The 26,630-nt window shown below is 36.5% G+C and overlaps 1 protein-coding gene, 2 long non-coding RNA genes and 1 other non-coding gene across 5 annotated transcripts; 3 read left to right on the plus strand and 1 right to left on the minus strand.

Moving 5' to 3' along the window:
• Nucleotides 1-1,355: 1,355 nt before the first annotated feature.
• Nucleotides 1,356-3,429, plus strand: LOC148586092 (uncharacterized). The gene is made up of 3 exons (XM_088515257.1): nt 1,356-1,436; nt 1,596-2,378; nt 2,644-3,429. The coding sequence occupies exons 1-3, from the start codon at nt 1,356-1,358 to the stop codon at nt 3,427-3,429; spliced, it is 1,650 nt and encodes a 549-aa protein (XP_088371383.1).
• Nucleotides 3,430-3,740: 311 nt separating this feature from the next.
• Nucleotides 3,741-6,201, plus strand: LOC132164810 (uncharacterized). Of its 2 annotated transcripts, none has more exons than XR_015912008.1 (2): nt 3,741-4,212; nt 5,693-6,201. It is a non-coding gene; the product is annotated as an uncharacterized LOC132164810 (long non-coding RNA). The 2 variants fall into 2 exon arrangements; XR_015912007.1 differs by having other exon boundaries at nt 5,787-6,108.
• Nucleotides 6,202-9,548: 3,347 nt separating this feature from the next.
• Nucleotides 9,549-22,316, plus strand: LOC132177175 (uncharacterized). Its single transcript, XR_015912006.1, has 8 exons — nt 9,549-9,856; nt 9,976-10,265; nt 12,651-12,798; nt 12,882-13,116; nt 13,247-13,377; nt 13,888-14,045; nt 15,681-15,810; nt 19,924-22,316. It is a non-coding gene; the product is annotated as an uncharacterized LOC132177175 (transcript).
• LOC148586093 (uncharacterized) lies at nt 18,548-23,920 on the minus strand. Its single transcript, XR_015912009.1, has 2 exons — nt 23,721-23,920; nt 18,548-19,258 (listed from the first exon to the last, which is right to left on the minus strand). It is a non-coding gene; the product is annotated as an uncharacterized LOC148586093 (long non-coding RNA).
• Between the last annotated feature and the right edge of the window lie 2,710 nt (nt 23,921-26,630).

The raw sequence follows: 26,630 nt of genomic DNA on the forward strand, positions 1-26,630 counted from the left end.
CGGTGGCTGATGTACAGCCCCGCCAGGAATTATGAGTATACTGAGCTGGAATTGCCGGGGGCTTAGGAACCAACGGACAGTTCGTGATCTTTGCCGATTGGTAAAGGAAAATAAACCCAATTTAGTTTTTTTAATGGAAACTAAATTACAAGCTTATCGAATGGAGATTTTAAAGGCAAGGTTAGGATTTGGGAATGTGTTTGTGGTGAATAGTGTGGGGCGAAGTGGTGGCTTGGCGTTGTTATGGAAGGAAAATATCGTGGTTACCATTCAAAACTATAGTAGAAGGCATATAAATGCTACTGTAGTTACTGAGCAAAATGGGCAAGAGTGGACTTTTACTGGATTTTATGGGCATCCGGATGTGTGTAAAAGAAAAGAAAATCAGGTCTTTCTCACCCTCTGCATGGCTTTGTATGGGGGATTTTAATGATATACTGGAGGAATCTGAAAAATTTGGGGAAAGTAGAAAATCAAGAAGACAAATGGAAGAGTTTCAAGAAATAGTGGAGTACTGTAGGTTAATGGACCTTGGTTTTACTGGGCCAAAGTTCACTTGGTGTAATAAAAGGGAGGGTGCCCAGTTTATAATGGAGAGGCTTGATCGCGCTATGGCAAATATGGAATGGCAGAATCGGTATCCAGCAAAGCTGATGGAGGTTTTAGCATCACGAAATTCTGATCATGCCCCATTATTTTTCTCTTTTCATTGTCAAACCATGAGGAGAAGGAGTAGGAGAAAACGTTTCAGATATGAGGCTGCATGGCAAAAGAATACAGCTCAAAAGGAAATTATAAGAAGAGTATGGAGGGTGAAAGATAAACCGGTGGATGATTGGAGGAATGTTCTAGAGAAGCTGGAAAGTAGTAGACAGTCCCTAACTGAGTGTGCCAAAGAAAATCAAAATCCTAATGATGAGCTCATTGACCGTAAAACAAAGCAACTTCGTGGTCTCCAAGAAGAAGAGGGGGTATAGGATCTGGGGCTGATTAGAGGGATTCAAGGGGAAGTAAATGAGCTTATGGAACAAGATGAAACAAAATGGCGTCAAAGGGCTAAGGAGGCTTGGTTGGAGCATGGGGATAAAAATTCTAAATTTTTCCATGAGTGTGCTAATCAGCGACAGAGGGTAAATACGATAGAAAGAATTACTGATGTAGAGGGGACTATGCACTCTACGCCAGAAGCAATTGAAGGGGCTTTTTTGAGCTATTTCCAGGACATGTTTCAAACCTCATCTCCTTCGGGTTTTGAGGAATGTTTGAATGCAGTAGCTGCGAAGGTGACTCCAGAAATGAACCAGTAACTCTTGCAAGATATACGGTCAGAAGAAGTAAGCCAGGCTCTAACCCAAATGGCGCCGCTAAAGTCACCTGGACCGGATGGTTTTCCGGCTTGTTTTTATCAAGAACAATGGGCTGTGGTTGGCACTGAGGTATGTTCAATAGTCAAAAAAAATTTCCAGTCTGGCTATATTGAACCTATGGTTAATGCTACACATATTGTGCTTGTTCCCAACAAAAATATGCCTTCTAAAGTTACGGAGTTTTGACCAATTAGCTTATGCAATGTGCTGTACAAAATTATTTCAAAGGTTTTAGCGAACCGGTTGAAGGTGGTTTTACCTTTAATTATTTCGAGAAACCAATCTGCTTTTATCCCGGATAGACTTATATCAGATAATGTTTTAGCAGCATACGAAACTCTTCATACTATGCATTCTAGGATATGGGGAAAAGAGGGATATATGGCATTGAAGCTTGATATGAGTAAAGCCTACGACCGGGTGGAGTGGGTTTTTCTTGAGAAGGTGATGCAAAAATTAGGATTTGCTAATAAATGGGTAGAGTTGATTATGAAGTGTGTCACAAGTGTCAGTTATTCTATTATTGTGAATGGAACACCTACTGGAAATTTTCAGCCTGCAAGGGGAATTCGACAAGGGGATCCTATTTCTCCATATCTTTTCATATTGTGTGCAGAGGTGTTAAGTGCCCAATTTCAACAGGCAGAGATACAAGGTCTATTAAGGGGAGTTCCTACCTCCTTTAAGGGGATGAGACTCAACCACTTGTTCTTTGCGGACGACAGCTTGATATTTTGTAAGGTCAACAGAAATGAGTGGCATAATCTGGTTGAGGTATTGGGTATTTATGAAAAAGCATCTGGTCAGAGATTAAACAAAGACAAAACAGTTATCTTCTTCAGTAGAAATACTCCTCAAGTGGATCGGGATTCGATTCTACATGTGTTAGGGGTTCCAATTACACAACGATATGACACATATCTCGGGCTTCCGGCATTGGTGGGAAAGTCTCGCATTCGGGAGTTTCATGGCATAATAGATCGAGTGAAGAAGAGAGTCACTGATTGGAAGGTAAAATTCTTATCGAAGGCCGGAAAGGAAATACTACTGAAGGCGGTGGTCCAAGCTATTCCTACATATAGCATGAGTATTTTTCTCCTCCCAAAAGAGATTTGTAAGGAGATAAACAAGATGATGCAAAGGTTTTGGTAGGGACATAAGGAGAATGAGAGGAAGATCCACTGGATGAGCTGGGAAAAAATGGGGCTAGCTAAATCAAAAGGAGGAATGGGGTAGAGATCTCACTTGTTTCAATAAAGCCCTCCTTGCAAAACAGTGTTGGCGACTGCTGAAAAATCTGGACAGTTTGGCTGCCAGTATCATTAAGGATAAATACTATCACTGGGGGTCATTTTTGGGAGCTAAACTAGGTGGTAGGCCATCTTATGCTTGGAGGAGTCTTCTGTCAGCAAAGGATCTATTACAAGCTGGTTTACTATGGAGAATTGGTGATGGGAATGAGGTGTCTGTATGGAGGGATAAGTGGATCCCATGCTCAAGTTCGTTCAAAGTCCAATCCCAATGCCGTATATTACCAGAAGATGCTAAGGTAAGAATTTTAATAGATTCTAACTCAGGTACATGGGACTTGGGACTTATTAATAGAGTATTTGAGAAGGAGGAAGCGACAATTATCAGTGGTCTACCTCTTAGTCGTTATCAAAGACAAGACAAATTAATTTGGCAAGCAACAACAACAGGGGAATTTACTGTGAAGTCTGCTTACCACTTGGAGAAGGGGAGACAACTTTCAGTGAAGGGGGAGAGTTCGAATATGCGTGGTTGTGGTTCTGTTTGGAAGATAATCTGGAGTTTAGGGATACCAAACAATGCAAAAGTTTTCTTGTGGCGGGCATGTAATGAGATTCTTCCTACAAAGGCAAATCTTAAAAAACGAGATGTCCTTTTGGAAGATGTGTGCGAGTTCTGCAAACAAGAGGTAGAAACTGTGACTCATGCTTTATGGGACTATCCAGCTGCGCAGGATGTATGGGGTGCTGGGGATAGGAAAATACAAAAGAGCCGGTGTGTGGGGGATAATTTTATGGCTGTGATGGAATAATGTAAGACCCGAGAAAATAATTAAGTTTATTATTAATAGCCTCATAGTAATCAGATTTAATTAATGAGATAAATAGCGCATGAGATCAATTAGAATAACTAATATAATAATAATGACTTTATCATAATTGAGATATATATGAGAATGATTAATAAATAAAATAGATTAATGGTAAGCTGTAGCTAGAGTAAATAAAAGAAGTGTGGGGAATAAAAGAGAACAAAAAAAAAGATAGAATTAATATGTTGTGGGGTAATCTAGCAATTTTAAAAAGATGTGGCTTTAAAATAAAAAGGAAATCTAACATGCCACGTGTCGGGCTACCATTGGCTTGTAGGATATACCTTATCCCCTTATCCCATTTATTTCTCCCCTCTCCCAAACTCACGTGCAGCAGCCCATTCTTTCTTTCTTTCCTCTCTTCTTTCTTTTCTTTCTCTTCTCTCCTTCCCCTCTTCTCACGTACGCACACCACACCGACTAGGAGAGAGAGAGAACGAGCTAGAGAGAGAGAGAGCTGCAGATTGAGAGAGAGAGAGAGAATGAGACCGAATGAGAGAGAGAAGCTGCAGTCCAAAAAGGAAGAAAGAAGAAGAAGAAGAAGAAGAAGAAGAAAGTAAGGAACGAAAATGGAATTTCCAGCCATAGATTGTTGTTGGGCGTGTAATGTGATATTGGAGGCTTAGGACTACATCTAGTCTTCCAATGTGTGGTATGGGTAATCGGATTGATGGAGCACTTCGAAAGGATTACTTGAGTCGTGAGTCATTTGTTGGCTACAAGGTAAGTATTTTACTTACTGGGCAAAAATATACTATGTTTTAAAGTATAAAGATGTTTTAGATGAATGATTGATACAAGGTGTTTTGTGATTATATAAATATTTAATGATGTTCTATGAGAAGTGTTGGATGAATGTTTGATGCGATGTTTTTATGAGCTTTTATGAGTTTACAAGATAATGTAATGATTATGTTGTTATGAGTATTGTGATGGTTGGCATAGTTTATGACATGATTCTATGATTTTATGATATGAGTTATGATAGCATATGAGTTCAAGGATTTATTGACATAAGCATGAACATGACATGAGTAATGAAACGGAAACTGGGTTCAACTCCGGTAGTGATTGAGTATGGTCTCACTACCGTAGAGCTGGCCCATGCATAATGGAAACGGGGTTCAACTCCGGTAGTGATTGAGTATGGTCTCACTACCGTAGAGCTGGCCCATGCATAACGGGAACGGGGTTCAACTCCAGTGGTGATTGAGTATCGTCTCACTACCGTAGAGCTGGCCTCATGTATAACGAAAAACAACAAGACGGCCCCCCGGTAGCGATGACAAGTCTCCTACCGAAGGGTTGGCCTCATGATGGAAATGGCACAAGATGATGTTATATTATGTATATATATATGCATGGCGAATGCATGAGGAGATGATGTTATGTTATGTATATATGCATGGCGGATGTTATGAAGGAGATGATGTTATATATGTATATGTATGGCGAATGTATGAGGAGATGATGTTATGTTATGTAAATATGCATGGCGATGTTGTGAAGGAGATGATGTTATATATGTATATGTATGGCGAATGTATGAGGAGATGATGTTATGTTATGTATATATGCATGACGGATGTTATGAGGAGATGATGTTATATATGTATATGTATGGTGGATGTTATGAGGAGATGATGTTATATATGTATATGCATGGCGGATGTTATGAAGGAGATGATGTTATATATGTATATGCATGGTGGATGTTATGAGGAGATGATGTTATATATGTATATGCCAGGCGGATGTTATGAGGAGATGATGTTACGTTATGTATATGTATATGTATGGATGTTATGAGGAGATGATGTTATGTTATGTATATATGCATGACGGATGTTATGAGGAGATGATGTTATATATGTATATGTATGGATGATATGAGAAGATGATGTTGCATGAGCATGAGCACGCATAACATATGATTGTATGATGATGATGATTGGTTTTGTGTGATTTTTATGCTAGACGTATTAGTATGCATATGTGACTGGTATGGGACGGACGCATATGTATACTTTTATGGCTAGATGATGCATGATAACATATGTATACCGTTATTGCTAGATGATGCATGATGACATATGTATAACGTTATGGCTAGATGTTGCATGATGACTTTCAAAATGATTTATTGTTAAGCCATATAATTTGCAAGTATGTTTTCTAATGACAACTCTTTTGGAAAGCCCAGTGAGTTCTATACTGCTGAGCGTCTCTATTTTATGGAGACGGCGGGCTCATGAAATCCGCCTGCATCATGGGTGGTGGTGATTCCCATGGTGCAGACGATGTTGTGGATGCAGGTACAGAGATGGTAGATGTGGATCCTGTTGCCATGTATTTGGGCCACGATTTTTGAGGCCTAGATGCGTCGAGAGTTGATTTTGTTGGACTAGTTATTAGTCCTCTTTGTTAGAGCATTCAAGGATATGCTTAGATGTTGGCATTTGGTATATGGCTCGTGTCGCATGTGACACCTTTGTATAGCCATTATTTTGTATGTAAGACTTTATTCACATAGATGTATTAGTTAGCTCTAATGTGTTATGTAAGTGTAATGTTATTTATATTCCGCTGCAAAGATATGAACTCTGATGAATCATTGATGATGCATATAGCTCTGTGTGGCATATTAAACTGTCAATCAGGTTAATGCATGGGTTCGTGGCATACTGCGGTATTGCCATGCCACTGTGACAATCTGCTTTATTGTGGGTAATGCTTGCTTTTAAAAGAAAAATTTTTAGTCATGTTTTATTAAGCGGGTCGTCACAGGCATGTAATGAGATTCTTCCTACAAAGGCAAATCTTAAAAAACGAGGTGTCCTTTTGGAAGATGTGTGCGAGTTCTGCAAACAAGAGGTAGAAACTGTGACTCATGCTTTATGGGACTATCCAGCTGCGCAGGATGTATGGGGTGCTGGGGATAGGAAAATACAAAAGAGCCGGTGTGTGGGGGATAATTTTATGGCTGTGATGGAATACTTAATTGAACGGTGTGAAGAAGAGAATCTGGCGGTGTTTGCTTTAATAGCAAAGGGTATATGGCAAAGGAGGAATGATGTGATATATGGGAAGGAGTTTTCACACCCAAATAAAATTTTTTATGCAGCTGGAGATTTACTCCAACAGTATCAACTGGCAAATAAGAAGTCCCAATCTGATGAGGTGATATGTGAAGTATCTAGGCAATGGTGGAGACCACCAATGTTGGGAGCTTACAAGGTGAATTGGGATGCAGGGATTAATCCTAGACTACCATGTATGGGAGTTGGTGTGGTTATCAGGGTTCATTTAGGACAGGTGTGTGCAGTGCAAAGCAAAAGTATTAAAGGGGCCTTTGAACCTACTACAGCAGAAGCTATTGCGGCCTGTCATGCAATGGATTTATGTAAAGATCTTGGGCTACCTTCAGTAGAGTTGGAGGGTGACTCAATGATAATTGTTAAGGCCATTACAAGTATGGAGTTGAATGGAGCGAGTTATGGGCATATAGTGGAAGATATAAAAGAAGTTCTGAGAACTTTGAGGAGTTGGACTATCCACCATATTCCAAGAGAAGCAAACCATGCAGCTCATGGGCTTGCAAAAGTTGCTACCAAAAAGGAGGAAGATAAAATCTGGTTTGAGGAAGTCCCAGATAGTATTTCTAATGTAATTAATTTAGAGCTTAGTGCTCTATGTTTGTAGAGCTTCGGCTCTGTCAATTTATTGACATGTTCCATTTGAATGAAGATGAATTTGTTGGTTCAAAAAAAATATATATATATTCTTCTTCTTTTGTAAAAATAGTCAAAATAATTATTAAAAAAATTATATAAATTTTTATTTTAGTTATTCATTTTTCTATATATACTTTAATATATTCTTTATTTTACTATTTATTTTTTTAAAATATTATTTTGTATAGAAAAGAGTGTAAAAATAAAAAGAATAAGAAACAAAAAATAATAAATAAAGTTTATAGTGTAAATAGTAAATAGATTTACACTACGAAAAGAAAATTAAATTGCCTTGAAAATGAAAAAACACATATAAAGATTTAACTATTATTAAAGATCTAGCTATTCTTTTGGAAATGCTATAAGAAACACTTATATATAGTAAGATATGTTATACATTATTTTTTTTTATAAATTCAACGATACCATATGTTATGCTAATGACTGCTTTAGAGCTTACAAGCTAGCTTCATGTGGCCGCTTCTTTTGTTGGCTACTGTGGAGGCGCTATGGTCCGAGGGCCGGGGAGGGGGTTGAATGAGTTCTTCAAATCTTCTACGGTAAGTAGCACAACTTTTCTCACGTAGAGGTGTTCGAATAGCTACATCTATTCATGTACAAGAGGGCGATTATTAATGGCTAATAACTAAATCAACCACTAAACGGATAACCGAATAATTAGGATTAACTGCAACTTGATAATTAGATAACCATCTAGATTAGTTACGGTTACTGATTATAGTGCTTTATGAATAAAATTTTTGCGTGTTTTTTAAATAAAATTTATTTCAACGTTGTCATTACAATTAAAATATATATATGCTCTTCACATGAAAAGTAAAACATGTAATTTTTATAAATTAGTTTGTAGAAACTTCTTCAAACCCAATTTAAAAGGAAATTATGTCGGATGGGTTAATGAGGGTTTAACTGTTTAGATGGGGTATAGACAAATCTAATGGTGCAATATGGGAGAACATGTTCAAGTGAGTAATTGAGATAAAATTAAGGGTCACGATTAATCTAGGAAATCAAACGGATAAAATTAAAAGATGCTTATTTAAAGATATTTGAGTGGATTAGGATCCTCTCAATTTCAATTAGACAAAAATGTGTAAAATTTAAGAACAAAATTGTTCTATTTTTTTTAAATTAGAACAACTTTGTCCCATCTTTTTGCCTAATCCGTTTCGGGGATAAGGAGTGGACGACTTGGATTTAATTGGCGGAATTGAAACTTACCATTAATGCAGGAGACAATTTGTGTGAGTTGGACCAACTCATCAACGGCATACTAATAAAAAGGAAGAAGCCAAATGCGAACTAAAGAAATTGCCTTTAAAAAAAAAAAGAGATGACGATCTAGAAGTGCACAACTGACATATCTTAGACAAATATTTTATTGCATTTAGCGTTAATTTTGCATACATTCTTTATTAAGTTGACATGCTCCATTCATTCTTAAATTAAAAAGAAAAATTAATAGTGAATGAAACATGCAAACTCAACAAAAATATACAGACGTTTGAATAAAAAAATAATAATAAAATAAAAATAAAAATCTCGTTAAAATAATAATAATAAATAAATAAAACATTTCTCATACACAAACAACACCAAAAAGATGAAAAGAAAAATGAGGAGCACAATCGACATATCCTCAAATCAAGGCCAAAAAGAGGAAAAAGAAGAGAAAGGTTTGGTACAATATATAGGAGGAGAAAATGGTTTTTCAATTGTTTTAATTATATTTTACCCTCTTGTTTTGCCTAATCCTTTTTTGGGGATGCATTCCACTTACACCTATCAGCTTGATATACGTGGAATATAATTATTTATTATATTTTTTAAACTAGTCCTTTTTATTTTTTCTGATCAAACACAATTATGAAACGCGCCAAGAATCATGTGGGATGGATGGTACATCTAAAATCATTCCAGTAGTTTTTAGGTTTTTTCTCCTGCAATTTCGGATTAATATGGTTTGCACCATCAAAATCATTTCCAACAATGGTTTGGTTTTTTTGTTATTTCTCTGAGTTGAGTACCCACTTTCTTGCATTTGTCCAGAAAAAATAAAAAAGATAAGGTTTTGGAGGGATATTTGCCGACTGCAGAATTTGTGGTGCACTTTTTCTTTGCCTTTTTATAAAAAGGAATGAGATTCCTCTCCATTTCCATGACAATGGTTCTGAACCGGCTAGTACAAGGGTAAAATAGTCTTTTCCAATTTTTAAGATTATTTTAGCTTCTTGTTTTGCTCTATTTTATCCTTCCTTTGAAAAGGAGAAGATCATTTTGGTACGATACAGTAATAAGAAATGAATATTATGTGAGTGCAGAGTGGAAGATTGCCTTGCCCCTTGCGAACTGCGAGCAAAAAAGGAAAAAGTTGTTGTTGTTTCTTGAGCGGAAGGGAAAAAGGATGGCAACGGTTGTTGGATCCGAGAGGAAAGAAGAGAAAGGAACGAAAGCGTACTCAACGGCATCGCTCCCTCTAGGTTTCCAGTTTAACCCCACGGACGAGCAACTTGTATTCCACTACCTGAAATTGAAGAACGAGGGCCGTGAGTCCGAGGTCCAGATAATTGGCGAAGTAGACTTTTTCGACCATGAGCCCTGGGATTTGCCTGGTATATATTCTCTTCTCTAGCTTTAAACAAGCGAGTTAATTTCCTTGTTGTTAATTTTGCTGTGTGGGTGGGGCATGAAACATGCTAATTAATTGTGTTATGTTTTTGCAAAATTTTAGATTTGTCGGTCATTAAGTGGGACCAACGGGAGTGGTTCTTCTTCTGCCGCTGCCGGCGTGACGCCAAGGTACCCTCACGTCGAAATAGGGCCACCCCCGAGGGCTACTGGAAGTCCACCGGTAAGGACCGCTCCATCCAGTCCAGCAGGTTGTCCTGTGATGACTTGATTGGTACGAAGAAGACCTTGGTTTTCTACATGGGCCGTGCTCCCAAATGCACGCGCACCGACTGGATCATGCACGAGTATAGTGCCACCAAGGGGGGCTTTGTTGGGACCAGCCCTCACCAGGTACGATTCTTCTTTCTGCTTTCACATTTTGCTTTTACCTTGTTTTGTAATTAATGTAAGTGTACGTAAATCTTTTAGTATTTTCTCTGTTATTTTATTTTTAACTTTTTAAAAAATAAATGTTTTAATTTATTTTTAACTTTTTTAAAAATAAATGCTTTGTTGGGACCAGTCCTCCATGATCCTCCAAACTTTGCTTTTACCAGGTACCGACGTACCGTTCTAGCTTCTTTCTGCTCTCACATAATGTTTTAATTTCGCATTTTACTCTTACCTTGTTTTCTAATTGGTATTGAATTTTAATGGCACTGAAACTAGTTATAATTATATTCCATGACGTTTTGACATCAAATTTATTTAGGCTCCATTTGTTTTGATGAAAAAATGTTTTCCTAAAAAATGATTTTTCGGTGTTTGGAGCGTACAAAAAATCACAATTTTTTTTTTTTGAATAATATTTTTTGATCATTGAATCATGTTAAACTTTAAATTACAAAAATGTCCCAACTAGGTCTCGATGTTGTCATAACTGAGTCCCGACAGTGTTCTAATCGGGTCTCGGCGGTGTCCTAAATTAGTCCTAACTCAAGGAATACTACACACAAATCATGGCGGTAAAGCTTTTATATGATAAGTCGTCCTTTCTATATATCACAATGTGCAATACCTCCTTAAATGAATACTTTATGGATAATGTACTTTATGAATGAACTTCCTATAAGTCATCCGGGTCCAACTTTAATTTTATCCCCACAGATAAGAATAATATATATGCGCACAAAAATCTTTATAACATTACCTTTACGTCTATAGACCAATTAAAGAGAAACTAAGTACAAATGAATTAATGAATCTCATATATTTCATATGATTTTATACTTTCTTTACCGGTAAACCTTTAATTATGGGATCCGCAATCATTAATTCAATACTTATATGCTCAATAGACACTTATTGTTACTTAATGTTATCTTTCATAGTGATACTTTATGTCGATATACATACTTCTGTTACTACTCAATTTATTCTTAAAAAAGATAACTGCAGTAGAATTAACTCATAAGATCTTTATGGGTCTAACTACAAAATCGACAATCTTGAGACCTTTAACAAAAATGTCTCAACTATAATGCATGTGTAACAAATTCACAGCATGTAATGCTTTTGCTTTCATAGTAGATGTAGCAAATGTATTCTGCTTACTGCATCTTCAATATATAGCATTTTAACAATAAGAAAATATATGTACTAAAGTCGATTATTTACTATCTACATATTTAGCAAAAATCAAACCTGAATAAACACCACCAAATGGTAAGTGTATCTTTAGGTTAAACTGTAGTTCTTGGTTCATTGCATATTCCACAATACTATATTGACCCAATAGTCCAACTGCTATTTCAATGTCAGGTCTAATGTAGACCTGTGCATACATATAGAATATTTTTCATCTGCCTTTGTTTCAATACATTTTGGGAAATTATCCCCTTTAATAATAGATGCTACTGAAGATTCATAGTTCTTCATTCTGAATCTCTCTCAAAACTTTAGTGAGAGGAACTTTATGTAGCAAAACTAAATTAGTGCTTGCAAGCAAAATATTATCTATATACAGGACTAAAAGAAATGTAACTTTACTCACATTGACCTTAAGATATATTCAATGATTAACGTGGTTCTCAATAAACCATGTGAGGCAATAAACCATGTGAATTTTAAAGTTTTAATTTTAAAAATTAAATAACTTTATGCTCTCACATAATGTTTTAATTTCGCATTTTGCTCTTACGGCTTGTTTTCTAATTGGTATTGAATTTTAATAGCACTGAAACTAGTTATTATATTCCATGACGTTTTGACATCAAATTTAGGCTCCATTTGTTTTGATGAAAAAATGTTTTCCTAAAAAATGGATGGAGCTTACAAAAAATCACAAATTTTTTTTAATATTTTTTCATTGAATCATATTAAACTTTAAATTACAAAAATGTCCCAACTAGGTCTCAATGTTGTCATAACCGAGTCCTGATAGTGTTCTAATCGGGTCTCGGTGGTGTCTTAAATTAGTCCTAACGTTATTTCGGTTAGGTCCTAGTTGAGTCCCGGTAAGTCCCGATCGAGTCTAAACTGAGTCCCAACAGCGGTGTCTTGGTCGGGTCGTGGCATGCTTAAACTTAGAAAATGGTTTACATTTTCAAAAATTGAAACATTTTTCTTAAAATTAAAGAAATATTTTTGGTCAAACCGAAAATATTTTCTGTTGACTATTATTTTTTTGTCGCACCAAATATCCGAAAATACAAAAAATCATTTTACACTAAAAAAAAAAAAAAAAAAAAAAAAACGGAGCCTTTATTCATTCTCCCTAGCTTTCACGTTATGCAGGATGACTTTGTTCTGTGTCGTTTGCTTCAAAACGAATGGCTAGGTGATATCAAGGGGGAAAAAATACACCACACTGGCTCCTCTATTATTACTACCAATTCCTCTTATATTGGCGTATCGGATCTTGCTAGTGAAGCAGTGTTGAAAGGTATAAACCAATACTCTCTTTTTTTAATTTTTTTTTTTATCTTTTATTTTTTATAACAGTATAAACCAATACTTGAGTAATAGATGGGTTGAAGGACCAAGAGGGCTCAACAATGGTGTCATCGCCTTCAGTGCCATCGAAAAGGACACGTGTGCTCAGTGGCACTCAAAAATTTTCATGCTTAGTTGATGGATGCAAGGCAGACCTCAATATGTGCAAAGCATATCATCGGCGCCACAGGGTTTGCGAACGCCACTCCAAGATCCCAGTGGCGATTGTAGGGGGCATAGAGCAGCGGTTCTGCCAACAATGTAGCAGGTATGATATCAGAGGCATGCTTTTGATTGGCAAGGAATTTGTCTCAATTCTATTGCTGGGTCTGTAATTTTTCTCTTGATTATGTATAAGAAATTTTTGTTCAATCATTTGGGTTTTTCAAGTACTATAGATTCCATTCCCTGGGGGAGTTTGATGAGTTGAAGAGAAGCTGCAGGAGACGCATTGCTGGACACAACATGCGCAGAATAAAATCTCAGCCCCTTTACCCCAGTTCTAAGCAGTTTGTGTCCAATTACAAAGGTTTTGGATTCTTATCTCAGTTCGAAGAAATTTTATTTTCTTCTTATTGTCTAACTTTAGTTGGAGATAATCACGGGTTAACTTTGGATTGGGTTATTTTGCTTGCTAATTAATCTTAAGCTGAAGATGAAATTTGAACTACAGACTACACTTCTTGTCACTCTCCATCAGAATAAGGAACTTGCTGAGCTTTTTCAGAAGCTTCCACAGTTCATTGAGTCACATAGGGAAGTCTGTGATTTATTTGGCGTGCTGTGTATAAGGGGCTTTAGGGAGTCTATCTCTTACCACTATGCGTATGGTATTGCTAAGTCTTAAGGTGAAGTTGCACAGCAAAGTTTGCTGGTGTTTACAGTGTTAAGCAAGGCGGCCCGTTGGTAATTTCCACTACAGTGAAATTAAAATCATGTGTTTAAATTATTGAAACTTTCCTCTTCTTTGACTTCTATTATTGTATTTCCACTGCATCTTTTTTGAATATTTTCTTTTTTCTTTTTTTAATTATTGCAGAATCTATACCGAAAGCATTTTTTGCAGAGGAAGGAATTAAAAAACGAATAACTGAGTCTCAAGGAGAGGTACTTGGGGTTGAAGCATTTGAGATGAAATCGAATTCTGGTGAAAAAAATGAAGAAATTGAGGTAGAATTTGAAGCTTTATGCTCAAGTGTAAATCTTTTAGTATTTTCTCTGTTATTTTATTTCTAACTTTTTTTAAAAAAAGGGAAACTATCTTTTGCCCCCATGAATTTTAACGTCTTGGCACTTTCTCCCTATGAACTGTCAACTGTACTACTTTGTCTCCAAGAATTACCATTTTGTGCCCAAAATCTCATTCCGTCAGTCAAAGCCATTAACTCAAACAGTCAACCCGTCATTTTTGCGTCACTTTACCCTTATGAATTACAACACATTGTTACTTTGTTCCCATAAACTACAACGCATTGTCACTTTGACCGTCTGAGTTAACGATTTTGACTGACGGAATGGGGTTTTGGGCAGAAAATGGTAATTCATGGGGGCAAAGTAGCACAATTAGCAGTTCATAGAGAAAAAATGTCAAGGCGTTATAATTCATGAAGACAAAAGATAATTTCCCCTTAAAAAAATAAATGGATGCGAATGTGACAGGTAAACAAGAATGTGGGGAGCAATAAATACTTAAAAATGTTGAGTAGTTTTTTTTTTTTTTTTTTAATATAATTAGTATTGAATTTTAATAGCCCTGAAACTAGCTATTCTGTTCCCTAAAGTTTTGACATCAATGATCAAACCCACTCATTTCAACCAGTTAGTGTTTTATATTAATATATTTTAAGTGAATTCGTCAATCACTTTATAAAAAAAAAAAAAAGAACAAAAAAAGAAAAAGAAAAATAGTTCTTAAGGGATAGTTTAATCGGTTGAGAGTCATGCCTCATGAAATGAAAGTGAATAGTTTGAATTTTGTCTCTCCCTTATGTGATCATATCAAATTAAAAAAAAAAAAAAAAAAAAATCAAATACAATATATCATGTTATAAATGGACACAAAGAATCGCTTTACTCGTATTAATATCAAATTGGTGTAGTTTGACTTTTAGAGTTTGGTCTGACGAGGCTTCCTTGGAATTCCGTTTTGAAATTCCATTCTGAATATTACTATATTTGGCAAAATTACTATATTTGGTGCTCCAGTATACTTCAGAAAAAAATGTATATTTTTCGGGTACCAAATTTCAAAATGAAGCTGCTAGAAACTATAATATGGGTTTTTTAAGTTGGTTTTTCGCTACTTTTTTCATGAGCCTAGGTCGATAAGAAGAGATAAATTTAATTTCTTAATCATTAATTACTTTTAACACTTTCCATCATATAATATAAAAAATGAGAATATTTTGATGTTTATTTTTTTGAAAAAATGAGATGAATAGTATTTAGTAGAGTGATGGTGTCCGATGGTGTTTGTTCCATTATTTCTCACTTTTCCTCTCTAAGTAATCTTTTTCTCTAATTTGTCTCTTAAAATAGAGAAATGATAAAATTTATTATTTTAACTATCTCCATAAATAATGGATGAATTTGTTATTAAATTTGTATGAAACTTGTATGAGTTTTCAAATCTAATAATTAATCCATTCAATTTGCAAAAAAAAAAAATAATTTCGCAACATGCCTCCTTAAAATAACTGTAGACTTGTCACATTACATCAATCACCGTTTACCTTTTTCACATTGTTATTAATATATACTTAGATTGTTTTTTTATCACATTCTTGGATTTATCTTTTCAATTTAATACGTTCTCCCTTTCACATTATGCAGGATACCTTTCCTCTGCATCATTTGTTTAAAAAGGAACGGTTCGCTGATACCGAGGACGATAAAATATTCCACACTTGCTCTTTTGCTGACCCATCGGATCTTACTGTGGATCCAGTGCAGCAATGGGAAGGTATGGACCATACATGACTGACATGGTCGTGTTTGAAATTAAGTTTGGAAGTTTTTAGAAATTGTGTCAAACGAAAAATTGTTCTGTTAAACTAAAAAAAACTCAAAAAAGGATGGATAAAATATTACAAAGGATAAATCAAGATTCCCCAAAAACTTATTGTTGTGTCCTTGTCAAATGGTATAGAATCCGATACTGTTTTGGGTATCCATGCTTTTTAGCAAAAGATATGTGTTGGCACTTTTTGGGCAATTGAAAATTTGTGGCATTAAATTTAGGGTTAAACACCTTTTTAGTACATGTGGCTTAAAGTTTTTTTTTTTTTTTTTTCCTACCTTAGTTTCAATTTATGGATCGGGATCCCCAGCCATTGCCCATCAAAAATGGCTGAAATCCTAGCCATTAAATTTCATCAAATGGTCTATAATTTGCCATATGTCCCTTTAATTAAAAAAATATTAAAATATTATTTAAGTTTTAAAAAGAAAATATAAAACAAAATAATAAAAAAATAAAAAATTATAAAAAAAGTATAGGGGGTGGCCGGCCACCCCTTAGGCCAAACCCTTTTTATTTTATTTTATTTTATTTTTTCTTTTTTGGGGTTTGGCCCCATGGGGGTGCTCGAACCACCCCCTGGGTCCTGAAGCCACCCCCAAGGACCGGTTGGGGGTGGCCGGAGCCACCCATATGGCCCTAGGAGGTGGTTCGGCCACCCCCTAAGGCCAAACCCAACGAAGCCACCCCCAACAAATCCTTGGGGGTGGCCGAAGCCACCTCCTAAGGCCCCAGGGGGTGGTTCGGCCACCCCTTATGGCCAAACCCAAAAATTTCTTTTTTGAGTTCAGCCACCCCCATGTCTCAGATGGGGTGGCCGGCCACCCCATACTTTTTTTTATAATTTTTTATTTTTTTATTATTTTCTTTCATATTTTCTTTTCAAATCTTAAATAATATTTTAGTATTTTTTAATTAAAGGGACATGTGGCAAATTATAGACCATTGGATGAAATTCAATGGCTAGAATTTCAGCCATTTTTGTTGGGCAATTTCCCAGCTATTGCTGGGGATCCCGATCCTCAATTTATATCATAGATGGTACTTCGCTTATGGCTAAAAACAGAAATGATACTTTTATTCAAAATCCGTCTATTAAATTGATGAAAGTCCACATCAACCCAATAAAAAAAAATGGCAGATATGCAATATTAAAAATTAAAATTTAAAAAAAAAAACTAAAAAATAATTAAACTAATTAAACAACTTAATAATAATAATAATAATAAAATAATAATAAAAAAAAAAAAAAAAAAAAAAAGGGGCCAAGGGGTAGCCAAAGCGACCCCAAAAAGCAAAATGGGGTAGTCGAAACTACCCCCATAGACCTTACCCATTAAGCTAGGGGTGGTTTTGGCCACCCTCATGGCCATTGGAGTGGTTTGGCCACTCCCAAAAGACCAAAATAATAATAATAATAATAAAATCTAGGGTCGGTCTCTTAGGGGTAGCCAAAACTACCACTATGCCAAACAGGAGTAGCCGAACCACCCCCAAGGCCTATGTGGGTGATTTCGACCACTCCGAAAGGCCAAAATAATAATAATAATAATAATAATAATAATAATAATAATAATAATAAATCTAGGGTCGGTCCCTTAGGGGTAGCCAAAACTACCACCATGCCAAATGAGAGTAGCTGAGCCACCCCCAAAGCCTATAGGGGTGATTTCGATCACCCCAATTTTGCTTTTTAGGGTGGCCGAACCAACTCCTTAGCCAAAATGGGGTGGCCGGTCACCCCATTTATATTTTAATATTTTCAGTTTTTTAGTTATTAGTTTTTATATTTTTAATTTTTAATACTACACATCGTCACGTGCCAGTATTTTATTGGGTTGACACAGACTTTCATCAATTTTATAGATGGAAGTACTATTTCTGTTTTTAGCTACAAGCAATGTACCATCTACGAGATAAATTGAAACTGATATAAGAAAAATATAAAGTTTTTAAGTCACAAGGAGTAATGAGCATTTAACCATTAAATTTAATATGAGTTAGATTGTCTAGCCACTGTTCAGGAAACATGACTCATGTTTGGAGGTCTAAAAATGTTCATAATGCCTTTACATGTTTTTGTGTTAAAATGTTGTTTGGCAAATTTGTTTTTAAAAGAAATAGATTGATATAAAATAAAGATAAAAAGAATTTTAAATGAAAATAAACAAAATTATTTGTTAATGTAAAATTAAAAAAATAAATAAATAAAATTAAAAATTAAAACATGAAAAGGAGAAAGGATTGTCTGACGGAAAAATCTTCCAAAAACATTTCAATGTTTGTGTCGGGAAATGTAGCAAAAAAAGGCTCATAAATCCATGCCAATGGATTATGTTAAACTATATGAATTTGAAAAGTTTCAACAATTGTAAACAAAAAATGCTATGGATACTAAATTGGTGTAAAGTTTATTGAAGATGATTAAAATAATTAATAAAAAAAATTACAAATATCAATAAATAAGTTTTACATCAATTTAATACTTATTTTTTAATAAAAAAGTTTAATACCCTTAATATTTCTCATCGTAAATATGTGACAGCTATTATTAGCTAACCAACGACTTCTTCAAAATTTCGACTTTATGATTAAGCGTTCACTCAATTAATTGGTTGCATGAATCCTTCTTTTTCTATTTAGCTACTGTAGGCTTTGATCATATTCAAATAGGGAAATGGTTATAAATGAGGGTTATTTTCATTATTGATTCGAAAGGAAAAGAGAATGGGAGACCAGTCATTAATGCTTCCAAACACAAAGTTTGAAGCGGCCCAACTAATTACACACCGTGCACAAAAAAGTGCATTACAGATAAAGCAAGTAACAAACAAAATTGAAAAATCATAAATTCAGTCTTGCGATGCTAGAAGCACAGCAAAGACTTCACCAGATACAGCAAAAGACGAGAGACACGTGGTGGCAACATGGATAATCTTACACTTAGAGAATCTAAGAACCACAATTGTAACTGAGAGACTTCTGTTAACAATAGCAGAGAAACACAGTAGTGAAACCAACATTGAAACAAATTGAATCTGAGCACTAAAAGAGCAAAACAAGAAAACTAAAAAAATACACAAAAATAGCAGCATCAGTGGAGGGCGAGGCAGAGGAAGGCGGCAAGGTCACGATTGGTGACTAGAGCATGTGAGCCACACGCCGTCACGTGAAGACCACCCTCTAGCAGTGGATGTCGGGATGCAGCAGATGGCTTCAGGAGACCGGTGGGAGGTGGCGGAGCGGATGAAACCAGCCTTCATGCGTCGGCACGTGTTGAACACGCTTCGGCGTGTGGTGGCCGGATGAAGGTGGGGTTGGCGGTGTCTTGTAGCGATGAGGCCCAGAAGTGTGGCGCGTGCAGGGCTGGAGCTTTTTGAAATGGACTTATCTGATTTTGGAAAAAAAAGACAAAATCAAATCCCAAAATTTTAAGAAGGGGACGGATCTGAGGTTGGGGATGGCTGGAGAGGGCAGTGAATGGACGGTTGACGGTAGAGGAGGAGACGATGAATCTGTTGAAGAAGAATAAAACACAAAGGGTGTTCGATAGGGCCTCCGAAGAGGCGGTTTGCATTTTAGAAGAGACAAGAAGGGGAGGGGGCAGTAAGGAAAAAGAGAGGAGAGGGGAAGGGGGAGGAAGGGGAAGGGGGGAGGATAGGGCCTCCAAAGCTCCCTCCTCCCATAGCAGTGTATGAACCTGGCTTGTCTTGAGAGAGAGAGAACGTTTGGGCCAATTAACCCATAGCTCCATACATCTGATTTGTTTAATTACTTCGCCACCAATGCTTCGAGTTCAAATGAGATATATGTGACGATAAAATTAAATGACAAATGTAATGAATGACCGTAGCACTAACAATAGAGAAGAAAGGAATTGATTTGATCATATTCATTAGTTAAGACAATTTTATATTGGATGGCTTTGACCTTAGCACTAACATCAGTTTTCTTAAATATCATTCTCTTTCTTAAATGTAGAGAAGTTTTTAAAAAAACCACTTGAAACAGACTCTTAGAGAATTCACAATGATTTTTTTTTTTTTTTAATTGCAGGAACTTCAACGGAACCTATTCCACACTTTCCGGCAGAGGAAGGAATTGAAAAACGAATAACTTCGGAATCTCAAAGAATGGTCTTTGAGGTTGAAGCAATTGACATGAAATCGAATTTTGGTGAAAAAATTGGGGTAGAATTTGAAGCTTTTGGTCAAGATAAAATTGAAGAAATTGGTATAGAACCTGAAACTTCAGATATGGACAGGAAAACCTTATCCATGGGTTTGGAAAAATGCTCTGATACAATTATTCAACGTGAGGTACTTCAATCATGTCTCATGTGGGGTGGTTTAGGATTAACTGAGCCACCAAAGGATGAGGATTGGAACAATGCCAAAAAGATTTACCTAATGGACAATGAGTTATCTGATTTACCTAAGAATCCAAGGTCCCCTGTGCTCTCGACATTGTTCCTTCAAAGAAACTATAAATTGAGAATGATTCCTCCCTCATTTTTTGATTACATGCCTGCTCTCCAAATCCTGAACTTATCCAGGACTGGTATCAAGTCTTTGCCAGAGTCCATTATCAGATTGGTTAGCCTCAAACGACTGTTTTTAAATGATTGTCATCGTTTCATGATATTGTAGCCTAAAGTTGGAGAACTCAAGCGGCTTGAGGTTCTTGATATTGAAGGGACGGATATTATGGATTTACCTAACGAGATTAAGGAGTTAACTAATCTCAAATGCTTGGAAGTTTCATTTTGTACATATCTGAGTAATGGTAGGAGAGCCATGCAATCAGATGTAGTGGTTCCTGGTGGCATAATTTTGCAACTATCTCATTTAGAGGAGTTAAATTTGAGTATGAATCCAGATGACAAACGGTGGAATGCATGTGTGGAAGATATTGTTACTGAAGTATGTACCTTGGAGAGTTTGAACACTCTTAAATTCTATTTTCCAAGAGTAGAACTTGTGAGGTACTTTCTATTGAATAGCCCAATGTGGGTGCATCCATCACTGTCAAATTTCAGATTTACTGTTGGCTATCATGTCAAGCGCACTATGTCTCGACTCCCTGGCGATGTTGAGTTTGAGCTGGAACAATGGGAGAGATGTTTGAAATACATAAATGGTGTGGCTGTCCCTAGAGAGATTCAGAAGGTACTCCAATATTCAACTGCATTTTTCTTGGAACGGCATGCAACTATTAAGAAGCTATCAGATTTTGGTATTGGAAATATGAAGCAACTAAAATGTTGTGTTGTAGGGGAATGTAATGAGGTTGAAGTTATTATAGATGCAACAGATGTTCACGAAGAAGATAGTGAAGCAGATGCTCTAGAAGAAGACAGTGAAGCAGATGATCATGAAGAAGATGATGAAGTAGAGGCTTACAGAGAAGATGGCAGCAATGGAATTGTACCTAAAACATTTGGTTCTAAAAAAATTGTTCTTGGATCACTTGAATACCTTTACATATATTATATGAAGAATCTAAGGAGGATATGGAAGGGGCCAGTACAACCAAAGTGTTTATCTCTTCTGAAGTCCTTGACATTGCGCACATGTCCCCAATTGACCACTATTTTCACAACAGGTTTACTTGATAACCTCTATAATTTAGAAGAGCTTACAGTTGAAGATTGTCCCTCCATTAAAACTTTAGTAAGTTGTGAAATTTCTGCTGAGCATAAAACCTCTGACTTTCTCCCGAATTTGAAGAGGATTTCGCTTCATTACATGCCTGGATTAATTAGCATCTCTAGTGGTTTACACATTGCACCAAGATTAGAATGGCTGAGTTTCTATAATTGTCCAAATCTTAAGCACTTGTTGATTGAGGAAGTATCCAGTAAAGATTTAAAGAAGATCAAGGGTGAGTGGAATTGGTGGGTAGCATTGAAGTGGAGATGCGGCCGTCTGAGTTACTTGGATGACATTTTTGTTCCAATCAACATATAAGATTGCTGTGTGCTTGAGATTTTCCCTAATGGGAATTAGTCTGTGCTTTGCCCTATGCAGGTCTCATAATTGTAAGTTGATGCATCCTTGAACTGCTTTCTCTCTGCTATGCTCATACTCTTGTGTCAACTATGTCATTGAGTGCTTAGTTCCCAATTGCTTAATACCTTCAGATATTGACTATGTTGCCTCCTCTGCTCTGATAGAAGACAGTGTGTCAAGCGTCACATGTAGTTGGATTTTTCTTTATAATTGCTAGAAAGTTGTGTTGTGGAAGATGGAATTGTATGTGTAGGAAAAGAGTTGACAATGTTTTCTTATAATTCTACCTCTATCTTATTTGAGAAATGTTTTTCTAAGGGATAGTTGAGATAGCATTGTGGCAGTGGCAGGCAACAAGGTTGGGTGTTGAGGGGGGCTGGATTTCTTAGTAGAGAATAGAACTCAGATACATGTAATATATTTTCTTCCTTGGGCACCCTTGGTCAAGCAAAAGATTACAGTTCATTTGGTAAAACTTTTTCGATGGTACTTTTTGTTTTTTGGTTGTGATATGACATAAAGATGAAAGTAATTTTGAATATTGTATGAGTATTTTGTGTTTTGATATGTTTGTTAATGCTTTTGGTTTTTTCCTAAAAAGCAAAAAGTTGTCCTTAACGAGTGTTGCCAAACGAGACCTACACCATTTAATGAGCATTTTTTTTCTTAAATAAGCTATCAACTTACTCACAAAACAAAACTAGGGGAACCATGAAAGTGATAAGACTTCTACCATTCTTTCACTTGATCCACGAAGCCCGCAACGTCAACAACATATTTTCAAACTTGAAATACCGAGTTCCTCCCCACAATCTTGCATCAACGAAAAATTATATGGCAAGAGTCAAGGACGTCTCCTCTAAACTACATCCGAAAACTATTCTTCACAATCAAAAGAAACTAAAAATCTATCAATTCTTGACTGACACTAATCATCACGATTATAAGACAATGTGAATTTGCCGCCCACAAGAGAGATGTCCATGAGCCCTTGTTCAAATATGAAATCTGACAACTCCCTCATAGCTAAGGACACATTGGTATCACCTGATCTCTCACTTGGATAACAAATGACATTAAAATCTCCCTCAATGCACTAAGGTTTCTCCCACCAACTCACTACTCCAACCAATTCGTGCCAAAGCAATCTCCTGTCATTAGCATTATTGGGTCCATATAATCTCGCGAATTCCCACCAAAAATTATCACTAATGCACCTAAAAGAACATGCAATAGAAAATCTCCTCACACAATCATCCAACTTATCCACCATCTTCCTATCCCACAATCCACATTAGCCAAAAACCTCTGGAAGCCCCTCTCAACCTAGAAAACACCAAGCCAAGTGTTGACACCCCCACAAGCTCCTTGCCACTTCCCTAGTAACAAAATTCAATTTGGTTTCTTGTAAACATACAATTTCCGCCTTCCAATCCCTAGTCCTTTAATCCTCGTCCTTTTATCATTTTGATTCAATCCTCTCACATTCTAAGATGGTATCTTCGGCTTCATTCAACATACGAAAGCCACTGCCTTTTCCTTTATATCCTTATTATTTTGCAACTCTTGAGAGGTGTACATACTTCGTAAGTTCTTTCATTTCATACAAAAGAGAGAAAACAAAAAATCACTCAATATTGGATCGCTCAAAACGATCAGATCATGTTTAACAAAGAAGATCACAAGTCCAGGCCAGATTGAACACTCAAGGTGCATTCAGTTGCGTGATTTTTCCGAATCAAAAAAAGAAAAAAAAGCATACAAATTCTCTAACAGGCTGGAGCACTATTAGCATAAACCTCCAAATCCAAATAGTTTATATAAAAGGATAAGAAGACTAACCTTTTATAGATCAACGAAATCACAAACACAGAGACGGTGATCAGGACCTCGATGCTGTGTAAAAGATATGGAGCTTCTGGCTCCCATTACCTAGCTGTTGACTCAAGAAGAATTACACAGAGATTGCCAATTTTTCCCATATTCCCAATAAGAGCCTCCAAGACCTCAAAGGCCACCAGATGGTCCAGATGCAAAAGGTACAGCAGCAGGGACACTTTTGAGGTGTTCTGTTCACGGTATGGAAGTTAAATTATAACATTATACATTAAATAAATAATGAGATAATTACTTTTTTCCTTTGAACCCAACCGCATTTAAGTATCATTCCTTAGCAAAAATGTAAAATAATGAAAAAAACCTAAGACTATGTTCGGTTGAAAAGAGTAAACACTAGAGTAGAATTCATATTATTGCGTGAAAAAAGTAAATTGATTGGTTTGTTGTGCAAACTTGGTCCATGTGGTTGGCGTAAATTACAAATCACTCTTAGTGGTATAAAAAATAATTTATAGGTTCATGTAATTGGCCTAAATTATAAATCACTTACTGTAGTATAAAAAATAATTTATAGGTCTTCAGAGTAGACCAAAATAACTGTTTACTCTTTGAAATTAATTTCCGTTAAGTAACTTAACAGAATCTGTTGCTTTGTCACATCATATCCAATAAAAACATAACAGAATCCGTTACTTTGTCACGTCATACTCAATAAAAACATAATAGAATATGTTATTTAGTAAGGAAAAAGTAGTAGCGTCACATGAGAATTTAGAGAATTCTACTTATTGCTTAGTAAAGTCGAGGGCGCTACAGCTTCAGCAAATTAACATAATCTCTTCTATCCCTAAAATTTTACTATATGCGTTTGGGAGCATTTTGCGAGAATTTGACAGTCGCATCTTCTAATTAACCATTGAAAAATAAATAAAAACAACATTCAAGTCAATAAATTGTGGTAAAGTTTTCTATCAAATTAAGTTTGGAGAAAATTGAGCTACTCTTTTTATTAAACTGGCATTTGGCATTTGTTTTTAGAGCATGTAAATTGATAAAGATCATAAATTGCTAAGTGATAGCTTGCAATGATAATACATGATTCTATCCATTGTCCCATTTCATGCACGTCTCACAAAGAAAAAAGCTCTCTTGTTGTTTCTTGAGCAGAAGGGAAAAAGGATGGCAACGGTTGTTGGATCCAAGAGAAAAAAAGAGAAAGGTACGGCGGCTTACTCAGCGGCACCGTTCCCTCTGGGTTTCAAGTTTAGCCCCTCCGACGAGCAACTCGTAGACCATTACCTAAGGTTGAAGAACGAGGGCTGTGAGTCCGAGGTCCAGATAATTGGCGAGGTCGACGTTTACAAGTTAATTTGCCTGGTACTTTCTTTTATTCTTTTTTCTATTTAAACAAGTTAATTTCCTTTTTGTTAATTTTCCTTTTATGTCCTTGCTAAATGTAGAGTTGTCGGTCATAAAGTCGGACCAACGGGAGTGGTTCTTCTTCTGCCGGACTGACGCCGAACTGGATCCTCCATCTATTCAATCCGGACCAAAAAGATGAAAAAGCCTATATGGAGCCCACTGGGCCAGAGGCTGGGTGGTCAACACATGAGGATCCCAGCTTCTTGCCGTGGTTGACACATGGTGCTCTCAGGCCCTCGCAGACGCACGTGTCTCTCAGCCACTCGCTCCGATCTACTAGAAATCAGCACAATTCCAGCGGCAACGTTGCTAGTAATTCGAGCGTCAAAAATGACGTCAATCTCTTTCCGCTTGATGAAGCCAAGCAACTGGTATGGACCACCGCCGCTGGCTACTGGAAAAGCACCGGTAAGGGCCGCTCCATCGGGTCCTGTGACGGCTTGAATATTGGCATGAAAAAGACGTTGATTTTCTACAAGGGTCGTGCTCCCAATGGCACCCGCACCGATTGGATCATGTACGTGTATAGTGCCACCAAGGGCGACCATGCTGGGACCAGCCCTCACCAGGTACGGTTCGGGTTAGTAATTTTCACAAGCTTGGCTTGGCTCGCCAAGAAGAATTCTTGGCGAGCTAGAGCTCGATCTCGATCGCCTGCTAAGCAATCCAAGTACTTAGAACTTGATTCATCCAGCTCCGCTAATGCAAAGTTTAGAGAATTTTTTTTAGAAAGTCAAATTCTACAAAAATAAGTAAGCATATTTTGAAGTTTTACACGTCATTATTCAGAACAATTCAATTGGGGGCTTAAATTGGATGGTCCCACTTTAACGAAGCAGTAGATTCTCATGTTACGCAATTTTAGTTATTTTTAAGCATACTAATAAAACACAATAATAGAGCACACTAGTAAGACTTTATGAAATTCAAGCCAAGTAGGGATTTGTTTAAGACAAAAAAATTTCCATGCAATGAGATCATCGAGGAAAAGGGATGGTTGTTCACACACTAGACAATTACCTACTTGAGATAATTGCACTGCAGGGCCAACGACTTTTAGCTCTTGAGCTAAAGTCGGTGTTGATTCTATCTATATCAAAATTCAAAAGAACAGAAAACGCGTTCAATAGACAAACTAACCCCCACACAATTTTCCCCCGAAGTCATCAATCAACAACGATCTGTCCTTTCACTCTAGTTATTATTGATTTTTGTTTCACACTCAAAGCACTTCAGTTTGTATGACAACTTTAGTACATTGTTGATTTTTTATTTTTTATTATTAAATTTCACTTACCCCTGAATTTACGCGCCTTTTGTAAATATTCTCAAAAGTTTAAAATCTCTCACTTTAGTCTATAGAAATTTCATTTCGTTCCAAATACCCCCTTATGTGAAATCCTAATGTGTCTCACTTTGTGACCCAACGGTAGGTCACCTTGGTGACCCACGACAAAGGAGGGTCACCTTGTGACCTAGCTAGTACTTTGG

The sequence above is a fragment of the Corylus avellana genome, chromosome 4 (assembly GCF_965113065.1).
Source record: "Corylus avellana chromosome 4, dhCorAvel1.hap1.2, whole genome shotgun sequence".
Classification (NCBI taxonomy): Eukaryota; Viridiplantae; Streptophyta; class Magnoliopsida; order Fagales; family Betulaceae; genus Corylus; species Corylus avellana.

Bases quoted from the DNA above. Each gene is read 5' to 3' on its own strand.
- LOC148586092 (XM_088515257.1), top strand. From the start codon at position 1,356: ATGGCGCCGCTAAAGTCACCTGGACCGGATGGTTTTCCGGCTTGTTTT. The intron at 1,437-1,595 runs GTATGTTCAATA...ATTATTTCAAAG, and splicing joins GGGCTGTGGTTGGCACTGAG to GTTTTAGCGAACCGGTTGAA. The intron at 2,379-2,643 runs GTAAAATTCTTA...CTTGCAAAACAG, and splicing joins AGAGAGTCACTGATTGGAAG to TGTTGGCGACTGCTGAAAAA.